General features: G+C 47.4%; 1 protein-coding gene and 1 long non-coding RNA gene across 3 annotated transcripts in view; both read left to right on the top strand.

The window, feature by feature from the left end:
* Nucleotides 1-3,595, top strand: part of LOC129488295 (uncharacterized) — a 58,497-nt gene extending 54,902 nt beyond the window's left edge. Inside the window, exon 3 of the long non-coding RNA XR_008659630.2 lies at nt 1,540-3,595. This is a non-coding gene — a long non-coding RNA (uncharacterized lncRNA). The remainder of the gene's footprint in view (nt 1-1,539) is intronic.
* Nucleotides 3,596-16,487: 12,892 nt separating this feature from the next.
* BMPR2 (bone morphogenetic protein receptor type 2) overlaps nt 16,488-26,008 on the top strand; it is a 194,084-nt gene continuing 184,563 nt past the window's right edge. The window contains exon 1 of one of the 2 annotated variants that reach the window (XM_055290234.2): nt 16,488-17,874. In XM_055290234.2, coding sequence (XP_055146209.1) covers nt 17,757-17,874 — 118 coding nt within the window. In that variant the 5' untranslated portion in view covers nt 16,488-17,756. The remainder of the gene's footprint in view (nt 17,875-26,008) is intronic. The other variant, XM_055290235.2, reaches the window with a different exon arrangement.

Below are 26,008 nucleotides of genomic sequence, written 5' to 3' on the forward strand. Positions count from 1 at the left end.
ACCCAGCCCCTATTTAAGATGGAGTTGCGGCCGGGCGCGGTGGCTCACGCTTGTAATCCCAACACTTTGGGAGGCCGAGGCGGGCGAATCACAAGGTCAGGAAATCGAGACCACGGTGAAACCCCGTCTCTACTAAAAAATACAAAAAATTAGGCGGGCGTGGTGGTGGGCGCCTGTAGTCGCAGCTACTCGGAGAGGCTGAGGCAGGAGAATGGCGTGAACCCGGGAGGCAGAGCTTGCAGTGAGCCGAGATTGCGCCACTGCACTCCAGCCTGGGCGACAGAGCGAGACTCTGTCTCAAAAAAACAAACAAACAAACAAACAAACAAAAAAAAGATGGAGTTGCTCTAGTTCCAATGTCTCTGACAGATACACACTGAAAAAACTGATTAGATTGATAACTATATAATGGAAAAAAATCCCCCTAGGAGGATGAGTCAGTAAGTAAAAGGTAATCATGCTTCTGAAAGAAAAGAATGCCAAGGCCTGGCGCGGTGGCTCACGCCTGTAATCCCAGGACTTTGGGAGGCAGAGGCGGGCGGATCATGAGGTCAGGAGATCGAGACCACGGTGAAACCCCGTCTCTACTAAAAATACAAAAAACAAAATTAGCCGAGCGTGGTGGCGGGTGCCTGTAGTCCCAGCTACTCGGAGAGGCTGAGGCAGGAGAATGGCGTGAACCCGGAAGGCGGAGCTTGCGGTGAGCCGAGATCCCGCCACTGCACTCCAGCCTGGGCGACAGAGCGAGACTCCGCCTCAAAAAAAAAAAAAAAAGAAAAGAAACGAATGCCAAAAATGCCAGACATACAGTAAGTCTCATGCTGGATTAAATAGAGACATGCCCTAAAATGCCTAAAAGGAGGCTAATGATTAGCCTTCTTTTTAATCATTATTATTATTATTATTTGAGACGGGGTTTCACTCCGTTGCCCAGGCTAGAATGCAGTGGTATGATCTGGGCTCACTAAAATCTCTGCCTCCCAGGTTCAAGCAATCCTCCCACCTCAACCTCCCAAGTAGCTAGGACTACAGGCACATGCTACCACACCCGGCTAACTTTTTTTTTTTTTTTTGTAGAGATGGGTTTTGCCATGTTACCTAGGCTGGTCTCGAACTCCTAGGCTCAAGAGATCTACCTGCCTGGCCTCCCAAAGTGCTGGGATTAGAGGCGTGAGCACCATTCCCAGCCTAATCATTATTTTTATAGTTGAAACTTGTATTCTTCTCTACAAAAAAGTGTGGAAGTTTATCTTGCTTTTTTGAAAAAGGTTGAGACCAAACCCAGACAAAGGTTTTATCCTAAATTTGTTGTATGATTTGATTTCCTACTGCAACATGGGTTTTAAAATCACTTTTATTTTAAGGGAAAAGGAATACATTCAAGTGGAAGAGGTTCAAATTTTAAATCATGATTAGTTTTGTATTTGGAAAATAAAACCATCACATTTCAGCTCTAAATGTCTAATCAGTTTTAACTAGAGAAATTCTAGATTAAGAAAGAAGAAAGTAAGTTTTGACATGGGTATTTCTGTGTTTCAGGGGCCTCCAGAAGGATGAATATGTACTTATCTTACATGGGGTGAAGACTGTGAGAGTGAGTATTACAGTAGCTTCATTATTACACAAATCCTGCTCTTGAAATTATTTGTGTAATTTCTGCAAGCAGATAGTCCAGTGCAGTTATTTGGAGGTCACTATGAAGGGCCAGATAAATATTATCAAAAGCCAGAAAAACTAGGAAGCAAGGCGATAAGAAGGTCTTGTTTCCCCTTTTTTTTTTTTTTTTTTTTTGAGATGGAGTTTAGCTCTTGTTGCACAGGCTGGAGTGTAATGGCCTGATCTCAGCTCACTGAAACTTCTGCCTCCCTGATTCAAGTGATTCTCCTGCCTTAGCCTCCTGAACAGCTGGAATTACAGGCATGCGCCACCACGCCTGGCTAATTTTCTATTTTTAGTAGAGACGGGGTTTCTCCACTTTGGTCAGGCTGGTCTCGAACTCCCGACCTCAGGTGATCTGCCCACCTCAGCCTCCCAAAGTGCTGGGATTACAGGTGTGAGCCACTGCACCCAGCCAAAAAGGTCTTGTTTACTGACTTCAGTTTATTTCATATGTTTATGCAACAGCCCTACCCGCTAAGTAAGAAAAATGTAGACATGCTTAAGAACTGGAAAAAGTATTGAAAAGGTATCAAAGGTTTATAGAATGTGCAGTACATATTATTCATATTCATTATGATTTTTTCTAATCCTGAAGATAGAAATATAAGCCTACACAGGATCAAATATTTACCTTGTTTTGTGTCAATTGGCTGGCTTTTTTTTTTGAGACGGAATCATGACATATTTTTTAAAAAATGTAAAAACAATTTTTTTTTTTGAGACAGAGTTTTCACTCTTGTTTCCCAGGCTGCAGTGCAGTGGCATGATCTCAGCTCACTGCAACCTCCACCTCCCGGGTTCAACGATTCTCCTGCCTGATTTATATTTTTCCAGAATTTTCTATGTTTATAGAGAATTGTACATACATACATCTGGGATAATGTATTACTTACATTTAACATTCTGGTTTCCCAATTTAATACTATATCATGGGCATGTCCCCATGACATTCTTTTCTATAAATACCATTTTAATAACTCTATAATATTTCATGCTATTTATATTTCATGGTTTACCCAGCTGTTCTTTTATTGTTAGATATTTAAATTAATTCCAATTTTTTAGTACTATATATAAACAATGCTGTGATAGACATTTTTGTCTGCCTTTCTGAGTATTTCCTTAGGATTTCCTTAGGAGAGCCATGAATAAATTTCATGGCTATTCTTAGAGTAATTTTTTTTTTTTTTTTTTTTTTTTTGAGACAGGGTCTTGCTCTGTTGCCTAGGCTGGAGTGCAGTAGCATGATCATGGCTCACTGCAGCCTCGACCTCCTGGGCTCAGGTGATCCTTCCACCTTAGCCTCCTGAGTAGCTGGGACCACAGGTGTACACCATGGCTGGCTAATTTTTTCATTTTTTGTAGAGACAAAGTCCCGCTGTGTTGCCCAGGTTGGTCTCCAACTCCTGGTCCTCCTGTCTAAGCCTCTCGAAGTGCTGGAATTACAGGCATGAGCCACCACAGCCAGCCTAATGTAATATTTTTCAAGAATTTGACTTCATTTATTCTATAAATGCATAAATCTTAAACAAATTATTTCAGACGCTAATCAAATAAACTATAAATATAAAATATGAACGAATATATTCAGGGTCTGAGCAGAAAAGTTTTGAAAATTTTTGAAAATTTTTCTTTAGTAAGTCAATTCAAAAGCATGAATAACATTTCATGAAGCATTTTTCAAGTGGATCAATTTTTATTCACTTTTATAAACCCATTATTTTATTTAACTCATGGTTATTTTGACACACAGTGTTTCTTTATATAATACAGGTTAGGCCTCAATTACTCATTCACTCAGGTGCAGGTGCCCTTTCCCCTGACTTAATCTGTATTAGTGAGTGTTTGCCGTATTACCTCCCATTTAAAAAAAAATATAAGTCTAGGCTGGGTGTGGTGGCTCACGCTTGTAATCCCAGCACTTTAGGAGGCCAAGGCGGGCAGCTGGCTTGAGCCAGGCATTGGAGACCAGCCTGGGCAGCATGGTGAAACTCAGTCTCGACAAAAAATAAAAGAACTTAGCCGGGCGTGGTGGTGGTGCACCTGTAGTCCCAACTACTTGGAGGTAGAGACAAGAGGATCACCTAAGCCCATGAGCTCAAGACTGCAGTGAGCTATGATCGTGGCACTGCACTCCAGCCTGGGGACAGAGCAACACCCTGTCTCAAAAAAATAGAATAGGCTGGGCAAGGTGGCTCACGCCTGTAATCCCAGCACTTTGGGAGGCCAAGGCGGGCAGATCATGAGGTCAGGAGTTCAAGACCAGCCTGACCAATATGGTGAAACCCCGTCTCTACTAAAAATACAAAACTGAACTGGGCGTGGTGGCACACGCCTGTAATTCCAGCAACTCAGGAGGCTGAGGCAGAGGATTACTTGAACCTGGGAGGCGGAGGTGGCAGTGAGCCAAGATTGTGCCACTGCACTCCAGCCTGGGCAACAGAGCAAGACTCTGTCTAAAAAAAAAAAAAAAAAAAAAGGCCAGGCAGGGAGGCTTGGCTGGGCGGAGTGGCTCACGCCTGTAATCCCAGCACTTTTGGAGGCCGAGGCAGGTGGATCACGTCACGAGGTCAGGAGACAGAGACCATCCTGGCTAACATGGTGAAACCGCGTCTCTGCTAAATGTTAGCCAGGCATGGTGGCATGCGCCTATAGTCCCAGCTACTCGGGAGGCTGAGGCAGGAGAATTGCTTGAATCCAGGAGGCGGAGGTTGCAGTGAGCTGAGATCGCGCCACTGCACTCCAGCCTGGGCGACAGAGTGAGACTCTGTCTCAAAAAAAAAAAAAAAAAAGAATTCAGCCAACAACGTGAATAAGCTTAAAAAAGGAGATTCTTCCCCTGTTAAGCCTCCAGGTGTTAACACAGACTGGTTGACACTTTGATTGCGATCTTGCGAGACTCTGAGCAGACAGCCCACCTAACCTGCCGAGATTCCTGACAGAGTGAGACGCCGTCTCAAAAAAAAAAAAAGTACTATTTATTTTCTTTATTTATTTTTGAGACAGAATCTGACTATCGCCTAGGCTGGAGTCCAGTGGCACGATCTTGGCTCACTGCAAGCTCTGTCTCCCTGGTTCACGCCATTCTCCTGCCTCAGCCTCCTGAGTAGCTGGGACTACAGGCGCCCGCCACCACGCCTGGCTAATTTTTTTGTATTTTTGGTAGAGACGGGGTTTCATCGTGTTAGCCAGGATGGTCTGGATCTCCTGACCTCGTGATCCGCCCGCCTTGGCCTCCCAAAGTGCTGGGATCACAGGCGTGAGCCACCGCCCGGCCAACAGTACTTTTGAGACCAAGTCTGGCTCTGTCGCCCAGGCTGGAGTGAGGTGGTGCGATCTCGGGGCACAACCTCTGCCTCCTGCGCTCAAGAGATCCTCCTGCCTCAGCCCCCCCAGTAGCTGGGATTACAGGCACACGCCACCATGCCCGGCTAACTTATTTATTTATTTATTTATTTTATTATTATTTTTTTTTTCATGTTCTGTCAGCTTTTTTTTTTTATTAATTTTTTTTGCATACAAAAACAATAAACATTTTCTAAAAATACATACAAACAAAAAGATGCGTATCAAACATATTAGGAAGGTTGCACATGGGAAGTCGGGGAATAGAAATGGGGGTGGGAGTTAAAATAAATGAGAGAGGGACTTTATATGGATCAGTGATAATAACTCAATCCTCTATTTGACAAAGAAGAGGGAGAAGGAAGAGGAAGAAAAAGAAAGTGGGATAAAGGATCAGAAAGGGAGGAAAATAGAAAAAATTAGAGTATGACTCCAGGGTAGACCTGTTTTGTTGTCACTGAGTTGGTTGGTTGGTTTGTCTGTTGTATTCTTCATGTTTCGCCAAGTTGGCCAGACTGGTCTCGAACTCCTAGTCCGAAGTGACCAACCTGCCTCGCCCCCCAGAGTGCCGGGACCACAGGCGTGAGCCACCACGTCCAGCCCCCACATTGCTTCTGGCCTCCATGGTAGACCTCCCAGACGGAGCGGCCAGGCAGAGGAGCTCCTCACTTCTACCCAGACACGGGGCGGCCGGGCAGAGGAGCTCCTCACTTCCCAGACGGGGCGGCCAGGCAGAGACGCTCCTCACTTCTTCCCAGACGATAGGTGGCCGGGCAGAGGCGCTCCTCACTTCCCAGACGATGGGCGGCCGGGCAGAGGCGCTCCTTATCTCCCAGACGATGGGTGTCCGGGCAGAGGCACTCCTCACTTCCCAGATGGGGCAGCCGGGCAGAGGCGCTCCTCACTTTCCAGACGATGGGTGGCCGGGCAGAGGCGCTCCTCACCTCCCAGACGATGGGTGGCCGGGCAGAGGCGCTCCTCACCTCCCAGACGGGGCGGCCGGGCAGAGGCGCTCCTCACTTATTCCCGACGGGGCGGCCGGGCAGAGGCGCTCCTCACTTCTTCCCGGACGGGGCGGCCGGGCAGAGGCGCTCCTCACTTCTTCCCGGACGGGGCGGCCGGGCAGAGGCGCTCCTCACTTCCCAGACGGTGGGTGGCCGGGCAGAGGCGCTCCTCACTTCCCAGACGATGGGTGGCTGTGCAGAGGCGCTCCTCACTTCTTCCCAGATGGGGCGCCCGGGCAGAGGCGCTCCTCATTTCTTCCCGGACGGGGCGGCCGGGCAGAGGCGCTCCTCACTTCCCAGACGGTGGGTGGCCGGGCAGAGGCGCTCCTGACTTCCCAGACGATGGGTGGCTGTGCAGAGGCGCTCCTCACTTCTTCCCGGATGGGGCGGCCGGGCAGAGGCGCTCCTCACTTCTTCCCGGACGGGGCGCCCGGGCAGAGGCGCTCCTCATTTCTTCCCGGACGGGGCGGCCGGGCAGAGGCGCTCCTCACTTCCCAGACGGGGCGGCGGGGCAGAGGCGCTCCTCACTTCTTCCCGGACGGGGCGGCCGGGCAGAGGCGCTCCTCACTTCTTCCCGGACGGGGCGGCCGGGCAGAGGCGCTCCTCACTTCTTCCCGGACGGGGCGGCCGGGCAGAGGCGCTCCTCAGTTCTTCCCTGACGGGGCGGCCGGGCAGAGGCGCTCCTCACTTCCCAGACGGGGCGGCCGGGCAGAGGCGCTCCTCACTTCCCAGACGGTGGGTGGCCGGGCAGAGGCGCTCCTCACTTCTTCCCGGACGGGGCGGCCGGGCAGAGGCGCTCCTCACTTCCCAGACGGTGGGTGGCCGGGCAGAGGCGCTCCTCACTTCCCAGACGGGGCGGCCGGGCAGAGGTGCTCCTCACCTCCCAGACGGGGCGGCCAGGCAGAGGCGCTCCCCATCTTCCAGATGGGGCGGCGGCCGGGCAGGGGCTGCAATCCCAGCACCCTGGCAGGCCAAGGCAGGTGGCCGGGGGGTAGAGGCTGCCGCGAGGCCAGACCACGCCACCGCACTCCAGCCCGGGCAACACCGAGCACTGGGTGAGCGAGACTCCGTCTGTAGTCCCAGTACCTCGGGAGGCTGAGGCGGGCAGAGCACTCGGCGTCAGGAGCTGGCGACCAGCGTGGCCAAGATGGCGAACGCGTGCCTGCATCCAAAGGAGATAAGGCAGGCAGCGGTGGCGGGCGCCGGCAGTCCCAGGCAGTCCGCGGCGCGGGCAGCAGCAAGCCGAGTAGATTGTAGCCTGGGCCAGAGAGGGGAAAGAAGAAAGAAAGAAAGGAAGGAAGGAAGGAAGGGAGGAAGGGAGGGAGGGAGGGAGGGAGGGAGGGAGGAAGGCATTTATTTATTATTTTATTTTTTTGAGACGGAGTCTCGCTCTGACGCTGGGCTGGAGTACAGTGGCTCGATCTCGGCTCATTGCAACCTCCGCCTCCCGGGTTGTATTTTTAGTAGAGACAGGTTCCACCATGTTGGCCAGGATGGTCTGGATCTCTTGACCTCGTGATCTGCCCGCCTCAGCCTCCCAAAGTGCTGAGATTACAGGCGTGAGCCACCGCGCTTGACTTTTTTTTTTTCTTTTTTTTGAGACAGAGTTTCACTCTTGTCGCCCAGGCTGGGGTGCAATGGCACGATCTCGGCTCACCGCAACCTCTGCCTCCCAGGTTCATGCGATTCTCCTGCCTCAACCTCCCAAGTAGCTGGAATTACAGGCATGCGTCACCATGCCCAGCTAATTTTTTTTTTTTTTTTTTTTCAGTAGAGACAAGGTTTCTCCATGTTGGTCAGGCTGGTGTCCAACTCCCCATCTCAGGTGATCCGCCTGCCTCGGACTCCCAAAGTGCTGAGATTACAGGCATGAGCCACCGCACCAGGCCAGAAATAGTACTTTCAAATGTGGTTCCACTGGGCAGGTATACATGTGGCTCAAGGACTTCAGAGAGCAAATGATATTTGATTTCAGAGAGCAGTGATATCTGATTCTTTTTTTCTTTCTTTCTTTTTTTGAGACGGAGTCTCACTCTGTCGCCCAGGCTGGAGTCCAGTGGCGCTCTCTCTGCTCACTGCAAGCTCCGCCTCCTGGGTTCACGCCATTCTCCTGCCTCAGCCTCCCGAGTAGCTGGGACTACAGGCGCCCACCACCACACCCGGCTAATTTTTCTATTTTTAGTAGAGATGGGGTTTCACCATGTTAGCCAGGATGGTCTCAATCTCCTGACCTCGTGATCAGCCCCGCCTTGGCCTCCCAAAGTCCTAGGATTACAGGCGTGAGCCACCGCGCCCGGCCCTGATTCTTATTTTAAGATATCCTTCACTGTGTTATACTATGTTATACTTTTATTCTTTCTTTCTTTCTCTTTCTTTTTCTTTCTTTCTTTCCTTTCTTTCTTTTTCTTTCTTTCTTTCTTTCTTTCTTTCTTTCTTTCTTTCTTTCTCTTTCTTTCTTTCTTTCTTTCTTTCTTTCTTTCTTTCTCTCTCTCTCTCTTTCTTTCTTTCTTTCTTTCTTTCCTTCCTCCCTCCCTCCCTCCCTTCCTTTTCTTTCTTCCTTTCTTTCCTTTCTTTCTTTTTTTGAGACAGTCTCACTCTGTCACCCAGGCTGGAGTTCAGTGGCAAGATCTTGGCTCACTACAACCTCTGACTCCTGGGTTCCAGCGATTCTTGTGCCTCAGCCTCCAGTGCACCACCACGCCCAGCTATGTTTTTGTATTTTTAGTAGAAATGGGGTTTTCGCTTTGTTGGCCAGGCTGGTCTTAAACTACTGGGCTCAAGTGATCCACCGTCTTCGGCCCCCTAAAGTGCTGGGATTATAGGTGTGAGCCACTGCATCCAGCCTACTTTTCTTTTTTAATTCCAAGCTTTAGTAAAAATCTTAACTACATATGGTATGACTTGGAGATAAATGAAGGGTCCTGTATGTACTCTTTGAAGGAAAGTAGAGTTCCATGTTTGAAATCAACCAGGAAAAGCTCTTAGAAGACACCAGTAGAGAAGTCAAAAGGCAAATAAGTAAATTTGTGAAAAATAGAAGTCCTGCCAGGCGCGGTGGTTCACGCCTGTAATCCCAGCACCTTGGGAGGCTGAGGTGGGTGGATCATGAGGTCAGGAGATCGAGACCATCCTGGCTAACATGATGAAACCCTGTCTCAAAGAAAAAAAAAAAAAAAAAAAACACTAGCTGGGTGTGGTGGCACGCGCCTGTGGTCCCAGCTACTCGGGAGGCTGAAGCAGGAGAATCGCTTGAACCCAGGAGGCGGAGGTTGCAGTGAGCCGAGATCTCACCACTGTCCTCCAGCCTGGGTGACAGAGCCAGACTCTGTCTCAAAAAATAAAAAAAAGGAAAAAGAAAAATAGAAGTCCTTTTCTGTGATCTTTCAAATGCTTGGGAGAAGCTGGGTTTTCCTGCTGTCAGTCACTCAGGATGGGAGGTTCTGATGGTTTCATTTTGCTCTTGAAGAAAAGGGTGACCCCAGAAGCTAGGTTAACTAAAATTTCCAAAGTTAGACAAAAAGGGAAGGAAAGAGATGAGACAATAAATTTAGGTTTCAAAAGCAAGGCTCTTTTTGTTTATTATTTTTTAAAAGCTTTGTTTGTTTTAGGAAGACAGAGAATTAGGTTGCTTTCAGGCCCAAAGGATGTCAGGGAGGTCAATCTCTAATTCTGTTTTCTCTGTACTTTCCAACTGGATTTTCTTCTCTCCCCACAACTATACCTTCATCTTCCAGTAGGAGACAATGCCCTGTCCTGTTTCTCAATTTAAGCCTAAAGATAAAATTCTAAAGTTTCTAAGCAGCTTTTAGTTGTTTGTTTTTCTGATCTGGAAAGGCATCTCAGTGCTAACTTCTATATTGTTTTTCTGCTAGAGCTAAGAGTTTTTCTTCTATTTTTCTTTGACACCATCCCTTTGATCATGAAGTTTGTTCTTAGAAGTAGTCGGCATTTCTGAGCCCAGGTAATACCTACATGTCCTCATTTATTTAACAAGAAATTCGCCTTGGTCCTTATTTCAATTCTTGTTCTAATAATCTGCTTAGTGCCCCTCTGTCCCTTCTTAAAACCAGGACCAGTCCTCCAACTGAAAGCAGAGATATCATCCATGAGGGGCTATGATACATAGCGAAGATCAGTTTCGCAGATGCTCTTAGTCTGTCCTCTTGGATTTCTGTGTTGTTCGCCTTTATTTCCTGCTTCCTTACCCTTACCAGGAAAAAAATCCTACTTGTTGGGGTTTTGGTGATTAGAGTATTGGGGATTATTTTACCCTTGGGTACTATGTTAGTCATTAGGGCTGCTCACAAATATTCAGTTTCTCTTTCTCATGACATGGTAGGATTACATTTTCTGCCCTCTTTTTTTCTTTTTGAGACTGAGTCTTGCACTGTCGCCTGGGCTGGAGTGCAGTGGCGCGATCTAGGCTCACTGCAACCTCTGCCTCCCAGGTTCAAGCAATTCTCCTGCCTCGGCCTCCCGAGTAGCTGGGATTACAGGCACCTGCCACCATGCCCAGCTAATTTTTTGTATTTTTAGTATAGAAGGGGTTTCACCTGTCTCGAACTCCTGACCTTGTGATCTGCCCGCCTCGGCCTCTCAAAGTGCTGGGATTACACATATGAGCCACTGCGCCCAGCCTCTGCCCTCTTAAAGTTAGGTTTGGCCATCTGACTTTGTTGGCCACTAAAATATGAGTGGAAGTAAAGCACACTGCTTCTAGGTGGAAGCTTTTTAATGGCTACAGCAAGACACTGCAACACTAGCAATTAAATTTTATGATCCCTACTGTGGCAATTTTGAAAACATGTGTCTCAGTGAAGCCTCTACCAATCTAGGGACCTCAGTGATTACAATGAGAGAGTCCATGCAGTGGATGTTTTGCTAAGCTCCCCAGATCCACCCTTTAGGTCTAAAGCACTCTTTCTCCCAACTGCTGGAACTGCTGGTGGCTGACAGTGCTCAGCTGGGTCCCTCTCTGGGAGTAGCTGTTGGCTAAAGAGAGCCCTTTTATCAAAGGTCACATCTTTTTCATATGTGCAGCCCACATCCAGTGACTGGTTGGTGTGAAGGTATAATTTTACTGGGTTTTGCAGGGCACGGTGGCTCACGCTTGTAATCCCAGCACTTTGGGAGGCCGAGGCGGGTGGATCGCCTAAGGTCAGGAGTTCGAGGCTAGCCTGGCCAACATGGTGAAACCCCGTTTCTACCAAAAATACAAAAATTAGCCGGGCATGGTGGCACAAGCCTGTAATCCCAGCTACTAGGGAGGCTAAGGCAGGAGAATCGCTTGAACCCGGGAGGCAGAGGTTGCGGTGAGCCGAGATCGTGCCAATGCACTCCAGCCTGGGCTACAAGAGCGAAACTCTGTCTTTAAAAAAAAAAAAAAAATTGGCCGGGCGCGGTGGCTCACGCTTGTAATCCCAGCACTTTGGGAGGCCGAGGCGGGCGGATCACAAGGTCAGGAGATCGAGACCACGGTGAAACCCCGTCTCTACTAAAAATACAAAAAAATTAGCCGGGCGTGGTGGCGGGCGCCTGTAGTCCCAGCTACTCGGAGAGGCTGAGGCAGGAGAATGGCGTGAACCCGGGAGGCGGAGCTTGCAGTGAGCCGAGATGGCGCCACTGCACTCCAGCCTGGGCAACAGAGCGAGACTCTGTCTCAAAAAAAAAAAAAAAAAAAAAATTAACTGGGTTCTACCCAATTTGGTTAGGCAGTCTGTCTAATGCTGAATTTCCTACTCCAAGGCAGCATTCAAGGAGCCTAATTTATCAGCGTACTTGAGGGACTTTTTCCCTAGATGTACCCCACTGAAGGAATCTTGAATGAAAAGCTTGCTGGGTTTGGGGGGTCTTTTAGGTGTACCTTAAAGTGTTAGCAGACACAGATTAGGACATTTAAAAGCTTTGTTGAATGGCCAGCCCAGCTCCAGAATTCCTGCAGGATTGATTGATACCTCAGTTCCAAATGTGTTGCAATTCAACTTCTCCCTCTGCCCAGTCTTGCATCCCTTAATCCCCACAGAGGTTGTTTTTGCCATCGTTAGGTAATAACCTCCTGCATACAAATTTCAGAGTTTCAGTGTCTATTTCCTGTGAACTCAAGTTGCAATGGGTCCCTTGATGACTTATATCAAACATGTAACGTGTGAGAAATAAACCTTTACTGCAATAAGATGCTGAGATTTGGGGAATGTTACTGTAATTTAGCCCATCCTAATAGTACAGATGCCAAACCTCACCTGCATCACCAGTCCTTTGTTCTCAGCTGAGCTTGACTTACATTGTCTGCCTTTTGTCGTGGACAGGTTTCTTGCCAAGTCCTAATTCTGTTCTTTGATGTTCTTTCTCACTGTGAGTGAACAGCCATGTCCCAACTGAGATATCACAAGAAGGAACAGAAAAGGGAAGAGGGTACATATCTAGTTGTCTACCTACCAAGTCAGTGGCATGTGTTTTTTCATGTGAATTTCCTAAGACCTTTTCTATGTTCTATATAATTTATCATATATTTATAACATGTACAGTAGTCCTCCCTGCCCCTTATCCACAAGGAACTTGTTCCAAGACCTCCAGTGGATGCCTGAAACTGCAGACAGTACTGAACCCAATTGCTGTAAAATGGAATACATTTCTATTATGTCTTCTACCCACAAATTTAATGCCTTTTCCATCTTAACTAAGCACTTATTACACATTGTGGTCATCACTTTTGCAGTTTCAGTTTGAGGTATGGCAGCAAAACTAGCATGAATTTATTTTTTCTTCACAATTCAGTTTCACAGATAGATTTTTTTTTTTTTTTTTTTTTTTTTTTTGCCAGAGTCTCTATCGCCCGGGCTGGAGTGCAATGGGCAACCTCCACCTCCTGCATTCAAGTGATTCTCTTGCTTCAGCCACCGGAGTGGCTGCTGGGATTACAGGCACGTGCCACCACTCCCAGCTAATTTTTGTATTTTTGGTATAGACGGGGTTTCACCATGTTGGCCAGGCAGGTCTTGAACTCCTGACTTCAAGTGATCTTCCCACCTTGGTCCTCCAAAGTGCTGGGATTACAGACGTGAGCCACTGCACCCTGCCAAAGATTGTTACCAGCAATCTTAGCAACCTCAGCTTATAATTTTTTTCCTTCCTTATTAAGTCAAGAACTCTTTTTTTTTTTTTTTTTTTTTTTTTTGAGACGGAGTCTTGCTCTGTCGCCCAGGCTGGAGTGCAGTGGCGTGATCTCGGCTCACTGCAAACCCCACCTCCCGGGTTCACATCATTCTCCTGCCTCAGCCTCCCGAGTAGCTGGGACTACAGAAGCCTGCCACCACACCTGGCTAACTTTTTTGTCTTTTCAGTAGAGATGGGGTTTCACTGCCAGGATGGTCTCGATCTCCTGACCTTGTGATCTGCCTGCCTCGTCCTCCCAAAGTGCTGGGATTAGAGGCAAGAACTCTTGACGTTTTAACTTACAGGAAGCACTTTACAGCTTCTGTATGGCTGAATTGCCAGCATCACTACTCTTGTGCTTTGGGGCCATTATTAAGTAAAACGAGGGTTAGTTGAACACAAGCACTTGGATACTGCATACTGCCACAGTCAGTCTGATAACAGACTGCTACTAAGTGATTAAGGAGGTTATAGCGGATACACTGTACAAACGATGATTCACATCCCAGAAGGACAGTGTGGGATGGCAGCGATTTCCTCACAGCTAGTTAGTAACAGTACTCAATTTAAAATTTATGAAGCCAGGTGCAGTGGCTCACGCCTCTAATCCTAGCATTTTTGGGAGGCAAGGAGGGCGGATCACCTGAAGTCTGGAGTTCGAGACCAGCCTGACCAACATGGTGATACTCCGTCTCTACTAAAAATACAAAACTAGCCGGGTGTGGTGGCGCATGCCTGTAATCCCAGCTACTCAGCGGTCTGAGGCAGGAGAATCGCTTGAGTCTGGGAGGCGGAGGTTGCCGTGAGCTGAGATCGTGCCATTACAGCTTGGGCAACAAAAGAGAAACTCCGTCTCAAAAAAAAATTAAAAAAAAAAAAACCCACTTATTATTTCTGGAAGTTTTTTTATTTTATTTTATTTATTTTATTTTATTTTATTTTATTTTATTTTATTTTTTGAGACGGAGTCTCACTCTGTCGCCCGGGCTGGAGTGCAGTGGCGCAATCTCGGCTCACTGCAAGCTCCGCCTCCCGGGTTCACGCCATTCTCCTGCCTCAGCCTCTCCGAGTAGCTGGGACTACAGGCGCCCGCCACCACGCCCAGCTAATTTTTTGTATTTTTTAGTAGAGACGGGGTTTCACCGTGGTCTCGATCTCCTGACCTCGTGATCCGCCCGCCTCGGCCCCCCAAAGTGCTGGGATTACAAGCGTGAGCCACCGCGCCCGGCCTGGAACTTTCTATTTAATATTTTCAGACCGTGGTTGACTGCAGGTAACTGAAACGGTGGATAAGGAGAAACTACAAAAAGGACACTTAATGTTTCTTGGAAAAAATCTTAAGCAAATAAAAACTGAATGATGAAGTACTTGATCTCAGTTTGAGGAAGATAAAAGTGTACTACGAATTAATAAACTTTCTGCACCTCTAACATACTAAAATCCAATTTCTCTGAGTGCTAGAAACTCTCAGTTCTTGAAAGACAAATGGTAAAACAATACCGGTTTCTAATTTAGACCTTTTGGGCAAAACAAAATACAGTAATAAAGCTAAAGAATCGGTCGGGCGTGGTGGCTCACGTCTGTAATCCTAGCACTTTGGGAGGTCGAGACGGGCGGATCACGTGAGGTCAGGAGTTCGAGACCAGCCTGGCAAACATGGTGAAACCCCGTCTCCACTAAAAATACAAAAATTAGCCGGGCGTGGTGGCGCCGCCTGTAATCCCAGCTACTCAGGAGGTTGAGGCCGGAGAATTGCTTGAACCTGGGAGGCGGAGGGTGCAGTGGGCCGAGATCGCGCCACTGCACCGCAGCCTGGTCGACAGAACAAGACTCCATCTCAATCAATCAATAAAACCTAAATAAATAAAGCTAATGAATCAAAGCATATGCTCTTCGTCTTTTTAAGGGATTTTGCTAGGTAGAATTTTTTTTCCTCTGTCTAAAGAGTAAACAGTATAAACATATTTCAACTAAAAAGAGTCTTAGAATCCAGGGTTGGTATTGCTACAACCCCTAATTATGGAAGATGTTTAGTATAACAGAACCAGTTTAAGGAATGTGGAGATTTATTTACATCAAATTCAGATAAAGAGATAACAGCAGACTAGAAGCAAGCAGAGCATGACTTAAGGAGTCTATCTATGACTGTATCTGTGGAACTGCCTTTAGCCACAATGCAAGACCAGCAAAACCAGCCTTCAGCATAACCCTCCTGCCTGGTAGGAGATGGGAAGGCCAGATTTCACCCCTCAAGATCGCCCTCCCACGCGCATTTTCCACCTCGCAGCTAAGAATTCAGTCCAGACTTCCGATCATGGCGCCACGCACGTCACCTTCTCCCCTTGCCGCCGGCAAAATCCCACCCACGTCGGCTGACCCCGCAGCGGGGTGTAAGGGCGGGAGGGATCCCGTCTCCTGTCCTGGTCGCTTGTACAAACCAGATCCAAAAAACGCACTACAAAATCCTTGGAAACTGCGGTACCAACGGGATCTTCTCAATTCCTTGAGTGCAAAATGATCCCACTCTCTATCCCGACACAACTCTAGCTCAATTTTCCTTTCACGTGCCCTAAAAAGCCCTCAAGGCCCCCAGCCTTGGTGAATCCAGGCCCTCTCTCGGGGTGGGCACCGCGCTGTACGGACAGACGCGCGCACGCAGCGGGACGATTTATAGAATTAAAAGTCTTTTTTTTTCTGGCTTCGCATTCTTGCAAATACTGAATATTCCTGTCAACTAAGAAGGCTAAGGGAATGGGCGATTGAGGAAAGCAGGACGTCGATTACAGCAAACACATCAAAGGGGTGGTCTTTCCAATTCCGGCTTTTGTTTGAGTCAGAGGGGAGCCTGAGGAGGCCAAGGTCTCCGGTTCTGGGAAAGGCGGGTCCATCCGGATTCTTTGGGCTGCGGAGAGGGAGGTTCCAGCCCCGTGAAACAAGAGGGCACTTCTGCCCCTCGAGGCTTTCCTCCGAGAGTACTGAGGAGACGGAGACGCCTCAGTCGGGAGAAATCCCGGAACTCGGAGGAGTCTGCTGAACGCCGAACAAAAAGATTTGGCCGTCGTCTCTTAAACAAATACGCGAATTCCAAGCCATGCACATTTGGAAAGTGTGTGTGTGTGTGTGTGTGTGTGTTTGGAAAGTGTGTGTGTGTGTGTGTGTGTGTGTGTGTGTGAAGGAGAAAGGCCACCGCTGCCCACCGCAGCCCCACCCAGCCCACCGCAGCCCCACCCAGCCCTCGGCCATTCACTGGAGAGACGCGCCGCGCTGGGGCCTCGGAGCCCTCAGCCAGCCCAGGAAGAGGGGCGGGGCCGGGCGGGGCCGTGAGCGCGCAGGCGCAGTGCGGGCTTCATCCCGCCGCCGGCGCCGCAGCCGCAGCCGCCGCCGCCGCCGCCCGCGCTGCACCACAGGCTAGAGACAGACAGGGCCGGGAAGAGCCGGAGACTGAGGAGGAGGTGGAGGCGGCGGCGGAGGCGGGGCGACTCCGGTGACCGGGAGCGCCGCAGACTGGCAGCTGCGGCGACTCCCCCCTTTGTGTCTGGTCTGCTCGGAGCCACTGGAAGTGCCTCCCGGAGGGACGCAGGGTGTCTCGCTGCCTCACTGCCCACCCCCTTCCCCGGCTACCTTCATCCGCCCTCCCGCCGCCCCCCGCCCTCGGTCCGCGACGCCCGAGCTCCGCCCGGAGCCCAGAGCTGCGGGAGAACGAGGCGGCGGCGGCGGCGGCAGCGGCTTCCTCGGGGGGTTGTGATTCGCTCACAAGAGCCATTGACGGGAGAAGACGAGGCTTTCATGGTGGAATTTACCTCAGGCAAGATCGAGCGGCAGGAATAAAAAGCGAGGAAGGGAAGGGAGCGCCGCCGGGAGGGCTAGAAGGGGCAGCCTCTCACACCCCCTCCGCCCGCCGTCTCGGGGAGCCCGGGCCGGGGCCGCGACCCCTCCCCTCCCCCGCTCCTACTTCTCCTCAGCCTTCGCCAGGGCCTCCCCAACCCTCTCACGGTTGTTCTGCGAAGGCGTGGGGACTGTGAGCTTGTCCATGGAGGCAGGCACCTTTTTTGATCCAGCCAAGGAAGAGGATTTGTTGTTTTCGAAATCAGAGTGAAGGAAGCACCGAAGCGAAACTTAAAGAATCCTGCCTTCCCGGAGCCGCGGACGATGCGACTCGGGCTGCCGGGCGCCGCCGCCGCCGCCCGCCCGGCTTCGTCCTTCCCGGCAGTCGGGAACTAGTTCTGACCCTCGCCCCCCGACCCCGGATCGAATCCCCGCCCTCCGCACCCTGGATATGTTTTCTCCCAGACCTGGATATTTTTTTGATATCGTGAAACTACGAGGGAAATAATTTGGGGGATTTCTTCTTGGCTCCCTGCTTTCCCCACAGACATGCCTTGCGTTTGGAGGGCCGCGGCACCCCGTCCGAGGCGAAGGAACCCCCCCAGCCGCGAGGGAGAGAAATGAAGGGAATTTCTGCAGCGGCATGAAAGCTCTGCAGCTAGGTCCTCTCATCTGCCATTTGTCCTTTCAAACTGTATTGTGATACGGGCAGGATCAGTCCACGGGAGAGAAGACGAGCCTCCCGGCTGTTTCTCCGCCGGTCTACTTCCCATGTTTCTTTCTTTGCTCTCCTGCTTCTTGGCTGGCCCAGGGATGACTTCCTCGCTGCAGCGGCCCTGGCGGGTGCCCTGGCTACCATGGACCATCCTGCTGGTCAGCACTGCGGCCGGTGAGTAGCCCCGGCCGGCGCGTCCCGGCCACTGCCCCTGCGGGTGGCGAGGGAGGGAGCCCGCAGAGGCAGAGGCCTGTGCTTGCCCTTCGCCACGCGTCCCCCCGATCGCGGTGCAGCAAAGCTGCGACCCGGTGCCTGCGCGCCTGCTCCATGCCTTCCAGGGAAATCGCCTTTAATATTCTTGTGTATTTTCCTATCCCCACTTCCATATTCCCACCCCACCCCCCTTCACGGGGTGAAAAAGACATATTGGGTGTGGTATCTTGACATTTTTAGCTGTGAGGTAATGCAACGATTAAAAATAATATTTTAATCACCAGTGAACAGTGCCTATTATGAGATCTCTGGAAACAGACCTGTAGATTTTTAAAATTATTATTATAAAGAAGCGGTTTTGGCGTATAGTAGAAGAACATCAACTAGAGAACACACACTTGAACCTTATTTTGAGATTTAGATCACTCTGGGAATCCATATTCCTTTCATTATTCAGAAATGTTACCGAATGAATAAATGTTGAGGAAGCCAGAACTGAGATTCTTGATATATTGTATTATACGGTTTGATAACTTTACTATTAGTCACCTGGCATCTATTGGCTTTGCTGTCGAGACAACTTTGACCTGACATTAGACTTCTAGGAGATTTGACTCCGAAAGTTCTTTGACATTTCACTAAAGTCTAAAGGGTTGTAGTCATCCTTTCCTTTGGATATTTTCATTTCAGTTCTCAGAAACCTTAGGAAAAAGACCTTATCTTCTATTTGCAACTATTTTTTCAAGCAGCCTTTTGGTGATTTGCTTTTAGAAATTTTCAGGAGTGCATTCTATATGTGACTCGTACACTTGGTTTATGATGGGCAAATAGATTGTGCTTTTAAAACGAGTAAAGGACCAAATGACTCTTTCGAATTACTTTTTTTCTTTTGATAAGTGTGTTTCACATTAAACAAATTTCTCATTGGTATGTTAGATACAGAGGTTACTTGCTTATTTTCATTTTGAAAGTCTGAACTAGGAAAATGCCGAAAGAAAATTTGAAGTTTCCTTTTATGCTTTTGATATTGTTGAATAATGGCTACTGTTGATTAATGTCTGTTAAATTGATGATAAATCTCTATGGTTCTGTTAAAATAATTTGAACTTCTGAATTTACTTTAAAACTTATATCTTAATATTTTTAATAATTGTAGTTGCTTTCAGAGTAAAAATGATTTTTCTCTAAATTTCTTTATATTGTGTTAGCTATTTAAATTCTCTAGCCATAAGCCATGTGGTTCCTGTAAAACATGGAGTAAAAGGCCTTAAACGTTCCATGAGCAGAAATCTCAGAACATAGGCTTTTCAATGTTATTTGTTATTCTTAACCTTTTTAGAATATAGATTCTCATTTATGATGACCTGCTCATAATATTGTGATCAGAAGTAAGAGAAAAAGCATTTATTTAAAAATAAACTTAATTTTTGTTTGGTAATACAATCATCTTAGAATAGTGTCTCTTAAAAGGGAGAGAGTAAAAGAATCACTGCTTAAAAGTGGTTGTAGTCTTTTTTTTCTTTGGTATTGCATAGCTCCAGATGACAAAATTTGTGAAGCTGGATTTCAGACCTGTAACAGTAATGATAATAGCTAGTATTTATTAAGTGCCTGCCATGCACCATCAGCTATTCAAATAACTTTACATATATTTTTTCATTTCATCTTCATGACAGTTTTATATTGTAGGTTATTATCATTCCCCTTTTCCATAGAGGGAGAGTAAAGTACAGAGAATTTGAATAACTCACCACACAGTCAGTAAATTATGGAGCCAGGATTATAGTGTGCGCCCTTACATACCACATTAATGGTAACAGCAGCACTAGCAGCAACAACTTCTCATCTTATTGGGTATATGAGATGGAGGATGCCTTCACCAGATCAACCTTTGTAAAGAAGCAGGGACAATTACAAGGTGTTAGTGCAGCAGTGGTTATGCAAATGTCGTAGTTCTGAACATGTAAAACTTTGCTTGGCCTAATATTGAAGTGGCTAGTGCAGCTTCATTAAGTGCAAGCTGATTAGAGAGGGCCTGTGTGGATTTGGGTTACACAGATTCAGTGATGTTAACTGGACAGGCGCAAACGGTGCAGCTGAACAGGAAAATAAATCCTAGAAGACTGATTGATAGCACACCCTTTTTTGGGGTCATGGATAAATCATTTCTTTTGATTCCCTCTTTCTCACTTATGGAGTTCTTGGACTCCTTAATTCTTAGAACATTTTCTTTCTTTCTTTTTTTTTTTTTTTTTTGTTCAGACAGGGTCTCACTCTGTCGCCCAGGCTGGAGTGCAGTGGCGCGACCCCGGCTCACCACAACTTCCCCCTCCCAGGCTCAAGTGATTCTCCTGCCTCAGCCTCCAGAGTAGCTGAGATTACAGGAGTGCACCACCATGCCCAGCTAATTTTTTTTTTTTTTTTGTATTTTTAGTGGAGATGAGGTTTCACCATGTTGGCAAGGTAGTTTTGAACTCCTGACCTCGTGGTCCACCTGCCTCAGCCTCCCAAAGTGCTGGGATTACAGGCATGAGCCACCATGCCTGGCCTAATTCTTAGAACATTTTCTATGCAAAAAAAAAAAAAAAGAATTTATGAAAAATAAGATGTGCCAGCTTGGTTTATGAATGAATTCTTTTTTTTTTTTTTTTTTTTTTTTTTTTTTTTTTTTTGAGACGGAGCCTCCCTCTGTCCGCCCAGGCTGGAATGCAGTGGCGCAATCTCGGCTCACTGCAGCTCCACCTCCCGGGTTCACGCCATTCTCCTGCCTCAGCCTCTCCGAGTAGCTGGGACTACAGGCGCCCTCCACCACGCCCGGCTAATTTTTTTGTATTTTTAGTAGAGACGGGGTTTCACCGTGGTCTCGATCTCCTGACCTCGTGATCCTCCCGCCTCGGCCTCCCAGAGTGCTGGGATTACAAGCGTGAGCCACCAGGCCCGGCCATGAATGAATTCTTAATAAAAGAATACAACACAGCTATTATTTAAAGGTCAACTTCTGTAATGCATTTGAAATAATTCACTTGATTAGATTGCAATTTTACATACATCTCTTGAGGAACACACACATTATATAAAGTAAGATTAATGTTAGTGAATATTACTGAGTAACTGAAGTTTAGTAATCTTCATTTTGGTTTTTCTCAAAGTGTGGGTACTGCAACAGAATTATCTGGGGTTCTTGATAAAAATGCATATTTTTGGCCCTATACTCCAGATGTACTGAATGAATCTCTCTGGGAGAACCCCCCAGAGTCTCACTCAAGCAGGTGCTTGAGAAGCACTGCTTTATATCATCTGTCCTGATTGTTTGGATTTCTTTCTTTTTTTTTTTTTTTTTTTTTTTTTGAGTTTCGCTCTTGTTGCCCAGGCTGGAGTGCAATGGTGTGATCCGGGCTTACTGCAACCTCTACCTCCCAGGTTCAAGCAATTCTGCCTCAGCCTCTCAGGTAGCTGGGATTACAGGCATGTGCCACCACTCCTGGCTAATTTTGTATTGTTAGTAGAGACAGGGTTTCTCCATGTTGGTCAGGCTGGTCTTGAACTCCTGATCTCAGGTGATCTGCCCGCCTCGGCCTCCCAAAATGCTGGGATTATAGATGTGGGCCACTGTGCCTGGCCCTGGATTTCTTTCCTTTTTTTTTTTTTTTTTTTTTTTTGAGACAGAGTCTCGCTGGGTCACCCAGGCTGGAGTGCAGTGGCGCCATCTCAGCTCACTGCAACCTCTGCCTCCCAGGTTCAAGTGATTCTTCTGCCTCAGCCTCCCAAGTAGCTGGGACTACAGGTGTGTGCCACCAGACCCAGCTAATTTTTGTATTTTTAGTAGCGACGGGGTTTCACCATATTGGCCAGGCTGATCTCAAACTCCTGACCTCGTGATCTGCCCGCCTCTGCCTCCGACAGTGCTGGGACTACAGGCGTGAGCCACCACACTTGGGCTGGATTTCTTAAATATGGTGATTCAGTGACATTTTGCTGTGTAATTACTGGCAACCACAAAATCTTAGTGGCATGCAACAATAGGCATTTATTCTGCTCCACGTGTCTCCTTCTGGGGTCCAGGCTAGAGGGAGAAGTAACATCTATCTGGGGGAAGCTTGTGTCATGGCATTGGCAGAAGTGCAAGAGGCCAGGCCCAACCATGCCAGCACATTTCCAGACTATGCTCTCCTAACATCCCATTGGCTGACCGAGTCATATGGCTAAGCTCAGAAACAAGAGGTGTCAAAGTACACTTTGCCTATGATGAGGCTAATGTAATATTTGGATGTATAGTACTACTGCAGAAGAAAGAAGAATTGAAATGCGCAGTAGACCACATATAATCAGTAAGATGGTCCAGAAGGGAGGCTTTTCTTACCCTTTGAAGAGGGCCGAGCTCTTAATTAGTTTTTTGCATTAAAATGATATAAACTTTGGTCTCTACAAAAGCTATTCTGGCATGTGGGATGATGTGATAGTAGTGGTATTGATGTGGATGAGTAGTGAGGAGAGAGATAACTGTTCACACAAGACAAAACCTTTCCTTCATTAAAGGCCAGTTTTTTTAAACAAAAAGAATAAATTGAATATTGATCACTAATGGGTAAATTCTAACCATTAAAAAATACTGAGTGGAATCTGTGTGAATCAGTTAATTTTATAATTGGCCACACCACTTATTTTGGCACCGACTCGTAGATTGCTGTGCTGTTGGATATCAGTTTTTTTTTTTTTTTTTTTCCTTTTTTGAGATGGAGTCTTGCTCTGTCACCCAGCCTGGAGTGGAGTGGCACGATCTCAACTCACTACAACCTCTACCTCCCAGGTTCAAGCCATTCTCCTGCCTCAGCCTCCCAAGTAGCTGGGATTATAGGTGTGCACCACCATGCCTGGTTAATTTTTGTATTTTTAGTAGAGATGGGGTTTCACTGTGGTAGCCAGGCTGGTCTCGAACTCCTGATCTCTTGATCCACCTGCCTTGGCCTCCCAAAGTGGTGGGATTACAGGTGTAAGCCACCACGCCCGAAATTTTTTTATTTTTAGTAGAGACCGTGTTTCACCATGTTGGCCAGGCTGGTCTCAAACTCCTTACCTCAGCTGATCGCCCACCTCGGCCTCCCAAAGTGTTGGGATTACAGGTGTGAGCTACCGCACCTGGCCAGATATCAGTTTTATGTATTTGCCTTGTCCTTCAAACTGATAATTGCTTCCAGAGGACAGTATTCATGTCTTATTAGTTTTATAATTTAGTAGACATTTAAGAAATACTTAGTGAATGAATAATAAATAGGAATTTCAACCAGGAATATTCTAGGATTGTTTATTGACTCACATAACACACTAGTAATGTTTTCTTTGTCCTAGTTCCTTCAACTATAAAGTATGTAGTTTAAGAGGTATAGTGGGGCCGGGCACGGTGGCTCACGCTTGTAATCCCAGCACTTTGGGAGGCCGAGGCGGGCGGATCACGAGGTCAGGAGATCGAGACCACGATGAAACCCCCTCTCTACTAAAAATACAAAAAATTAGCCGGGCGTGGTGGCGGGTGCCTGTAGTCCCAGCTACTCGGAGAGGCTGAGACAGGAGAATAGCGTGAACCCGGGAGGAGGAGCTTGCAGTGAGCTGAGATTGCGCCACTGCACTCCAGCCTGGGTGACAGAGCGAGACTCCATCTCAAAAAAAAAAAAAAAAAAGAGGTATAGTGGGAAGACCACTGTTGGGAGTTAATGAGACCTAGATTCTATGTGATTCCAGGCAAATAGGTTACTTAACATAGTTTTCTCACTTGTAATATGGGGTTGTACTTGATCATTTCGAAATACAGATTCATGGGTACCCCACTAGACCTACTGAATCCAAATCTCTGGACAACGAGCCTGGGAATCTGCCTTTGATGCCCCCATCAACCAGTAAATTTTAGGTACCTTTGAGAACTACTGGATCTAAGATTGTTTCTAACTCTCAAGTTCTATAACTTTATTTCTACTTTTTGTGGTAATTACTACTTAATCTATATCTTTTATTGCTTAATCTGGTAAACATTAGGAACAAACATTTCTTAATTTGTGCATTAAGCAATTACCCCAAATCTTTTTCCTTTTAAAAATTTGCAGTGTGGCCTGGGCGAAGTGGCTCACGCCTGTAATCCTGGCACTTGGGGAGGCCAAGGCAGGTGGATCACTTGAGGTCAGGATTTCGAGACCAGCCTGGCCAACATGATGAAACCCTGCTCTACAAAAAATACAAAAATTTGGTCAAGTGCTGTGGCTCACACCTATAATCCCAGCACTTTGGGAAGCCAAGGCGGGCTGATCACCTGAGGTCACGAGTTTGAGACCAGCCTGACTAACATGGTGAAACCCGGTCTCTACTAAAATACAAAATTAGGCCAGGCGCCATGGCTCACGCTTGTTAATCCCAGCACTTTGGGAGGCCAAGGTGGGCTGATCACCTGAGGTCGGGAGTTCGAGACCAACCTGGCCAACATGGTGAAACCCTCTCTCTACTAAAAATACAAAATTAGCCGGGTGTGGTGGCACATGCCTGTAATCCCAGCTACTCAGGAGGCTGAGGCAGGAGAATTGCTTGAACCTGGGAAGCGGAGGTTGCGGTGAGCCGAGGTTGTGCCTTTGCACTCCAGCCTGGGCAACAAGAGCGAAACTCTGTCAAAAAGAAAAAAGAAAAAAACAAAATTAGCCGTGCGTTGTGGCGCTTGCCTGTAATCCCAGCTACTCGGGAAGCTGAGGCAGGAGAATCACTTGAACCCAGGAGGCGGAGGTTGCAGTGAGCCGAGATCGTACCACTGCACTCCAGCCTGGGCAACAGGGTGAGACTCCGTCTCCAAAAAAAAAAAAAAAAATTTATTTTCAAAAGCACTAATATGGGCTGGGCGTGGTGGCTCATACCTGTAATCCTAGCACGTTGGGAGGCTGAGGCTGGTGGATCAACTGACGTCAGGAGTTGGAGACCAGCCTGGCCAACATGGTGAAACCCCATCTCTACTAAAAATACAAAAATTAGCCGGACGTGGTGGCGGGGCGCCTATAATCCCAGCTGCTTGGGAGGCTGAGGCAGGAGAATCACTTGAACCCGGGAGGCGGAGGTTGCAGTGAGCCAAGATGGTGCCACTTCACTCCAGCCTTGGCAAAAGAGCGAAACTCTATCTCAAAAAAAAAAAAAAAAAAAAACACTGATATGAAAGATTATATGCATGCCTAGAATCACAATGCCCAACACTGTACCTTAACCCTGCCTTTTGCATCAGTAACGTTTAAAATACATTACCCAAATTATCAAGATATAGTGCAAAAATGTGTGCAATCATTCACATCTTAAATGTGTCCACAGTGGACTTGGTGGAAAAATTATGAGACATGATAAAGTATTGTGCCAGAGGCATTGGCCTAAGAATTTTAGATGGAGTTAGCTATTTGGGAGAGTTAGGTATTTGGGAGAGTTAGATATTTGATCCACATCTGTTCTGGAAGGTTGGATGCAAATGGAGGTTGAGAAATTTCAGTTTCTTTCTTTCTCTCTTTCTTTCTTTTTGAGACGGAGTTTTGCTCTTGTTGCCCAGGCTGGAGTACAATGGCAAGATCTCCGCTCACTGCAACGTTCACCTCCCGGGTTCAAGTGATTCTTGTGCCTCAGCCTCCTGAGTAGCTGGGATAACAGGCATGCACCACCACGCCCAGCTAATTTTGTATTTGTAGTAGAGACGGGGTTTCTCCATGCTGGTCAGGCTGGTCTCGAACTCCCGACCTCAGGTAATCTGCCTGCCTCAGCCTCCCAAAGTGCTGGGATTACAGACGTGAGCCACCGTGCCTGGCCGAGAAATTTCAGTTTCTTAAAGCCAGATCTCACTTCCCCTTTCTCCTTCAAGACAGTAGTTTGCCCTTATAATTGGTGTCAAAAATATACACCATCATGTACTTTCATTCTGCCCCAGTAAGTTTAGTGCAAAATAGGATAATTTAGAACAAAATGTGTTAATGGTAAGTGTGAAGGGATGTATAAATATTTGGCCAGTAATCCAGATTCTCCAGTTTTTTGTTTCATTTAGATGAGGAATTAGTTAAGACTTTCTATTATTATTAATCTGTGTTCAATCTTT

The sequence above is a fragment of the Symphalangus syndactylus genome, chromosome 8 (assembly GCF_028878055.3).
Source record: "Symphalangus syndactylus isolate Jambi chromosome 8, NHGRI_mSymSyn1-v2.1_pri, whole genome shotgun sequence".
NCBI classification, from domain to species: Eukaryota; Metazoa; Chordata; class Mammalia; order Primates; family Hylobatidae; genus Symphalangus; species Symphalangus syndactylus.